This window comes from Trypanosoma theileri (assembly GCF_002087225.1).
Source record: "Trypanosoma theileri isolate Edinburgh chromosome Unknown TM35_Tth_1_V1, whole genome shotgun sequence".
In the NCBI taxonomy this organism is placed as follows: domain Eukaryota; phylum Euglenozoa; class Kinetoplastea; order Trypanosomatida; family Trypanosomatidae; genus Trypanosoma; species Trypanosoma theileri.
The window spans coordinates 1,001,522-1,008,097 of record NW_021639843.1 but is presented as its reverse complement, the minus strand read 5'-3'; the positions used below and the strand labels follow the sequence as shown (position 1 = coordinate 1,008,097).

The 6,576-nt window shown below is 38.9% G+C and overlaps 2 protein-coding genes across 2 annotated transcripts; both read left to right on the top strand.

Annotated features, from left to right (window-relative positions):
- Positions 1 to 107: 107 nt before the first annotated feature.
- On the top strand, positions 108 to 1,553 carry TM35_000014790 (uncharacterized protein; the record flags this gene model as incomplete). The annotated part of the gene is made up of 1 exon (XM_029021160.1): positions 108 to 1,553. One exon carries the CDS (start codon positions 108 to 110, stop codon positions 1,551 to 1,553), a length of 1,446 nt encoding a protein of 481 aa, XP_028887668.1.
- Positions 1,554 to 2,388: 835 nt separating this feature from the next.
- TM35_000014780 (putative eukaryotic translation initiation factor 2-alpha kinase precursor) lies at positions 2,389 to 5,778 on the top strand (the record flags this gene model as incomplete). The annotated part of the gene is made up of 1 exon (XM_029021159.1): positions 2,389 to 5,778. One exon carries the CDS (start codon positions 2,389 to 2,391, stop codon positions 5,776 to 5,778), a length of 3,390 nt encoding a protein of 1,129 aa, XP_028887667.1.
- Between the last annotated feature and the right edge of the window lie 798 nt (positions 5,779 to 6,576).

Sequence of the window (6,576 nt, the reverse complement as noted above, 5' to 3'; positions counted from 1 at the left end):
TTTTTTTTTTTTTTTTTTTTGCTGTTGTTATTGTTTTTATTTTGTTTTTCTTTGTTTTTTCTTTATCTTTTCGTGAAAAAAGATCTTCTTTTGAGGGTATCAAGAGAATGGGGGAGGCGCTTGAATTATTCCGTTTTATTGCTCTTTCGTCTTCTGTACATGCAGATGCTTTGCAGTGTCTTGTTGATGACACACAAGAAGCCTTGTCGCAGATGACACTTGATGTTGAACGTTTGGACGATCTTGAGATGTCTCTTTCTACCTTACTTAAGGAGCAGCAACACCTTCACGCTATGCGTGATGTGGTAAGACGCTCGAAAACTGCGCGGGAAGAGGATAAATTTTTTATGAGTAGCGCGAATCAATCGAAATCTCGGCCAAAGGCAGGGATTCAAAATTCGAAATCGAAGAGTCAATTATCTGCACTCTCTAATATTGAAGGTGTTTTGCGTTTTGCATCTAGTGCCCTTGATAGGGAAGATCTTGGTGTTTCATTGAAAGAGCAACGTAAAAGAGAAAACACCAAGAAGATATATGCGGAAAAGAAAGAAGATGAAGATTTTCTCCAAAAGAATGCAGAAGAAGGAGAAAATACAGAAGTATTACAAGGCGAAATAAATGTTGACGAAGCAGTTGAGAAAGTTAAGTCAGAAATACGGCTTTTAGAGACGATGTCTATTAAGTCAAAACTACGTGAGTTGGAAACTCTGAAGCAGCAGATACGAGATGTAGATGGTAATGCTATTATGAAGCGGTATGTTGAGTCTTTTCGCTTTCCCACGGAGGTGGAACAACTTTGGCGCAATGAAGATTTTGTGATAAATGGTAGCAACGTGGATCTTTTTATTGCTCGTGCTTGCGGGCGTCTAGTGGGTCGTTATGAGGATTCCCTCTCTGTGATTGATAAGGTTGGTTCTGGTGGAGTTCTTAGTAGAGATAGAGGTTTGTATAGAGATAGAGATAATTATAGAGATGGAGAAGAAGATGAAGATTTTGGGAGGCAGGTCCTCGGGGCTCTTCTCTATGCGACGGCCCTTACCGGCCCTAACAACCCCGATGCCGCAGCCGTTGTCGCTCTCCAATATCTTCAGTTTTTTCATTCTGTTGACTCTCTTCACGCTCTTCTTCAGTGTCCTGTTGTGGGACTCTTGCGGGAGGGGCGTGGGGTGGAGACGGTGTTGGCAGAGACAGAGTATGGCGTACTGCCGACAGAATGGCGTGCTACAGGGGTTCTCTGCACTCCGGAAGATATGCATTTACCATCGGCGCGGCATATATTAACACCGCGCTTTTCCTTCTCAGATGCAGAGGAGCTGAAGGCACTTCAGACATTGCGGGTTGATTTTCAACGGGAGTTGTTAGATGCGTTTATTCGTATGCCCAAAGTACTTGACGAAGTTCGACAACAGGCTCTAGTGTTGTCTCAAGAAAACGAGAGTAGTGAAGAAGATATGGGAAGAGATACTTGTGTCGCGTTGGTTCGTCTGCTGACAGGAAAAGAGAGTGGTGGATCTGTATGGACGACAGTGGCACGTTGTGGTACAATGGAATGAACTCCATATTTGCAGTCTTGCTGTTTTTTTATTTTTGTAGTGGTAATAATAGTAGTAGTAGTTGTAGTTCTTCTCTTCCTGCTGCTGTTGCTGCTGCTCCTGCTCCCAGTGCTCTCCGATACTCTTTACAATGATAATTCGAGGAGTGTCCAAAAACTTGAAAGAGAGAAAAAAAGAGAATTTACGCTTGATTTCGCTTCTTTTTATTTGTTTTTATCAGTGTTTCAATTATTGTTTTTTTTTTTTTGTGTGTGTGTGTGTAGTTCTTGTGTTCTGTTTTCTGTTTGCTTTTTTTTATTTTTATTTTTTTTATTTTTGCTTATGCTTATTTATTCTTGTTCTTGTTTTGCAGGCTCAATAATATCTTTTTTTTCCAATTTATTTTTATTTTTCACTTTCGCTTTCGAAGAAACGTATATCAGTGCCAGAAAACCGTCACTCTCAGGTAAGGCAAGATAAAAAAAAAAAAAGGTAGACGACACTAGCATTAACGGTTTACAACATCAACTTCTTTAACCCTGTAGATTAGAAAGTTGAAGGAGTGACACAAATCTTCTGTTTAGGGTCCAAACCTTTTTTTTTTTTGATTTGCTTTTATCTGCAATTCGTTTTTTTTTTTTTTCTTTATATATATTTATTTTCCCTCTCTGTCGATTTCTTACCGCATCTTTTCTTGGAAGTGATCATCTTACTACCTTGAAAAGTGTGCCATCCGATCAACTATAGCATCAGTCTTGTATATACTTGGTGTGGAGGAGACTTTTTCTATTCCTGTCTTCACCACTTTTATCCACCTTCTGTATTTGCGTACATTTTTTTTTTCAGTTGCCATTAAATGACGAATGGTTATCATCGCATCACAGCGTTATTATTATTTGTATGCTTGTGTGCATTGGCGTTCTTAGCAACTGATGTTTCTATATCTGCTGATAGTGGTGCTCCTATTCCTACTTCTGTACACCTATATGATGTGATGCCGCAGACAACAGAAACAACAACAACAAAGACCCCAACACCAACAACACCAACAAACGTGGTAAATGATGAATCCACTACAGTTCCAACACAAGGATCAACAGATCTTGGTTTAATGCCACTTTATGGATTTCGTCTTCCTTCTTTGGTACTTTTGTTGCACATGGAGGGCAACCTTTCAGCACATCTGCTAGACTCGGGAATACAATTATGGAGTGTGGATACTGGAGGAAGTGTAATGCACGCCAAATATGAACAACATCCAACAGATAAAATTCTAAAAGAAGATCCTCTATCTCAGCCGTTTTTGATAGAGGGGGATATGTTATTTACAAGACGTCGTTTTACTCCTAATTTGTCTAACCGACGGCTTCCTCTAAATGATGCAGGTAATAATGAAGGTATTGATTATAGTGGTGATAGTGATGATGGTGAAGAAGAAAATATTGGTAACATACCGCTTACTCCACTGCATCCAAATTATTTTATGAATCTTTCTACATTAATTCGTCGGCGTCATGTACATGTTGGAGATACTGATGTCTTTGTAACTAGCTCAGCTCAGCTCATGGATGTTAATAGTTACAATGGGGAACCGGTAAAATCTAAAAACACCCTTTGGCCTTATTTACATATTGTGCGTTATAATATAACAATTCATGTGCAGTGTCATGAGGAGTACAGTTGGCAAATGAGTTTGGCGCAGTACAAACTAAGAAAACGATCCCCACCACAATCTTCTGGGAGTTCATTGGAATATAATAATCCACATTATTTCTCTCGTTTATTACAAGAGTTGCTGCAGAATAAGGACCCGAACAATGAGCATAAATTACCATTATTTCCAGAAACTATTGTTAAGGAAACAAAAAATTTCAAATCTCTCTTAAACGGAAATCAGAAGAATATTTTTAAGGATGTGTTATCTGTGCGGGAAGTTAAACCAAAGAAGTATGTATTATGGAATAGTATGGCTGGTAATTCCCTTTGGACAAATACTGTGGGATCACTAAATGGATTCGCTGCAGCATATGTTTGGATAACAGAACAGAGTGGAGTTCAACGTGTACCTGTTTACCCTATTATACCATCATCATATACCACAACTTGTGGCAGCAGAGGTAGCACCACCAATAACAACAACAATGCTATTATTACTACTACTTCTACTGCTACGGTGAAATTGATTGATGAAGAAGCTGGAACCTCAATAAAAAATATTAATGAACTTGTTAATATTCCACCATTTATAGAGGATAGGCAATGTTCTGAACAACCTTCAATAGGGTTCTCTTTTGGGGATATATGGGAATATGATATAGACGCAGAAGAACGTGAAAATCGTGAACTTCATGATTCTTTTCAACAATGTTCATGGTTTTATGGATACAGTAATCCATACGGTCCTCTGCTGAATCGATCACTAATGGGAAGTAATCAGTCTATGGAAATGTCTCAGTTTTTTTCTACAATTTCTCTTCTTTGGTCTTATGGTGCAACACGTCGAACAGCTTTTATCGGATTTCATTTTCTATGCTTGATTATATCCTTTACCCTTCTCTCTCTTGGCGTGGGTCAGCGTCCTAGACTGAGAAATGCGTGGGCACAGTCTGATGCACTACGGGATAAAGTTCGAAATTCTTCTAGATCAAGCTCAGATAAACTCCTTCCTGAAGATATGCGAACAAATGGTGATAAAGTAGAAAGTATATCAAATATATCTAAAGGTATGACCCCATTTATGTTAAACGGAAGGAATGATAATTTAATGTCTTTTCCATCATTATCACTTAAGTCAGATACTCGTACAGAAGGAATAAAAGAAACAAATTCAGATCAAAGAGATTTGACGGATGATTGGTGGAAGAATTCTGGTGGTGATGACTCTAGTGTAAGTGAAAAACAAACAAGTGATACACTTATAGAAAAGAATGTTAACTCTCCACCGCAATTATTTCAACAACATTTTGAAGTATTAAGAAAAATAGGTCGTGGTGCAGAAGGAAGTGTGCATTGTGTTGAACATCGGGTTACAGGGAAGGTTTACGCAATAAAAGCTATTTGTATTGATGAGAAAGTTCAAGAACGATATATACGGGAGGCAGTTTTACATAGTTCTCTTGATTGTCCAAATGTGGTGAGATTTTTTTACTCTTGGATTGAGAATGTTCCAACTCATGTTGCTGAGACGTATGGTATTATTCATCATAGAGGTACGAGGGATAGTATTTCAACACTCTACAAAGAAGAAAGTAGCCGTAGTTGGTCTATTACAAATTCTATTTCAAGTGATTTTTTACGTAGGGTGTTATTTATTCAAATGGAGTACTTTGAACGTGGAACACTTGCAGATTTCTTTCGCCAACGTAATCGTTTTACTCGTCGCCAAAACCTCAAATATCTTCTTCAAATCTCTGAAGGACTACGTTATCTTCATAGTCAAAAAATCGTTCACCGTGACCTTAAACCAACCAATATATTTCTCACAGACTCTGGTATAGTAAAGATTGGTGACTTTGGCTTAGCGAAGCAGAGTGTGGCCAACCCCAATTCTCAGGGAACTATTAATGATGATTACGCCTCTCAGAAATGCATCAACGACCGGGAGTCTTCCATTGTCGGTGGCACCCCGCTGTACTGCAGCCCTGAACAGAAAATCGGCAAACCAGCAACGGCCGCCAGCGACATTTACTCCCTTGGAGTCATTGCCGTGGAGTTCTATTCTCTCTTCACCACCGATCACGAGCGGCTCGACACGTTGGGGGAGGCCCGCCTCGGGAAACTGCCGGCCGCCCTCGCCGCCGCCTTCCCGGAGGAGGCCGCACTCATCCGCCAGATGCTCAGCGAGCAGCGGGAGAAGCGACCAACACTTGACGAGGTCCTACGGGAACTGCGGCGGATCATTGGCACTATACTGAACAAGAAGAAACAGTGGGTACACAAAGAAGAACAAGAACAAGAAGAAAAGGAAGAGGAAGAGGAAGAAGAAGAAGAGGAAGAAGAAGAGGAGGAAGAGGAAGAAGAAGAAGAGGAGGAGGAGGAGGAAGAAGACGAGGAAGAAGGGAGTCCTCACCAGCACCAGCACCAGCACCAGCACCACAACGGCACCAATCATTATGATCATGGCCAGAATCAAGGGCCGGAATCAGGGTCATCGTTGCATTCAACAAGCGATCGAAAGATACAATCATACATATTCAAAAGTAATGCCGGAGATTCTGAAACTTCGCTGGATTCTAAGAAGCTATAAAAAGTAAGAAGCGAGCAGAAAAACCTTCGACAGCGAGGCAAGTATATACATATTTTCTTCTTTATACGTACTATATATAAGGAAATGCTTATATGCGTGACCACAATGACAAAGGTATATATTTATATACTTATATACTTATTTATATATATATATATATATATATATATATATATATACTTGAAGGTATACAAAATCATTCGTTAATGCGAATAGAAGTGAAAAAGAAGGTGTTTTAGAATTAAAAAAAAAAAAAAAGAAAAAAAACAAGGTGAGTTGAAGTCATCACATGTGACTTTGTTTCTTCTTTATATAATTGGAAACACCTCTTCATCACTACCACGTATCTTGGGAAGAAGACTTCTTTGGAGCTCTTTCTCTTTTTTTTTTTTTTTTCTTCCCTTTCCAGGTTCACACCGTTTGCAACAGCCCCACTGTTTTGTTTCTTTTCTTTCTTTACTTGGATCTTATACTCTTTTGAAAAAGTTTCCCATTTATTCCGTGTTAAAAGTAACAAAACGGAAACTCTAATGCAATTTTTTTTTTTTTTTTTTAGAAGCAAGCGTGCATATTTGCTACTACTAATGATCATTTACCATAAGTTGGGTTGTTTGTGGGGTAGCTGCTGTAGGAACATCAGTGATAAGGGGTTCTGCTTCAGGAATACTTTGATGCTTCATTTAACTGAAGACATAGAAAAGGTGTTGAAGAGAAGATGTGTAGTAATATTGAAATGAAAAAAAAAAAGAACAAGGAAAATAAAAAGGAAAGAAAGGGAAACAGTTTTTTTTTTTTTTT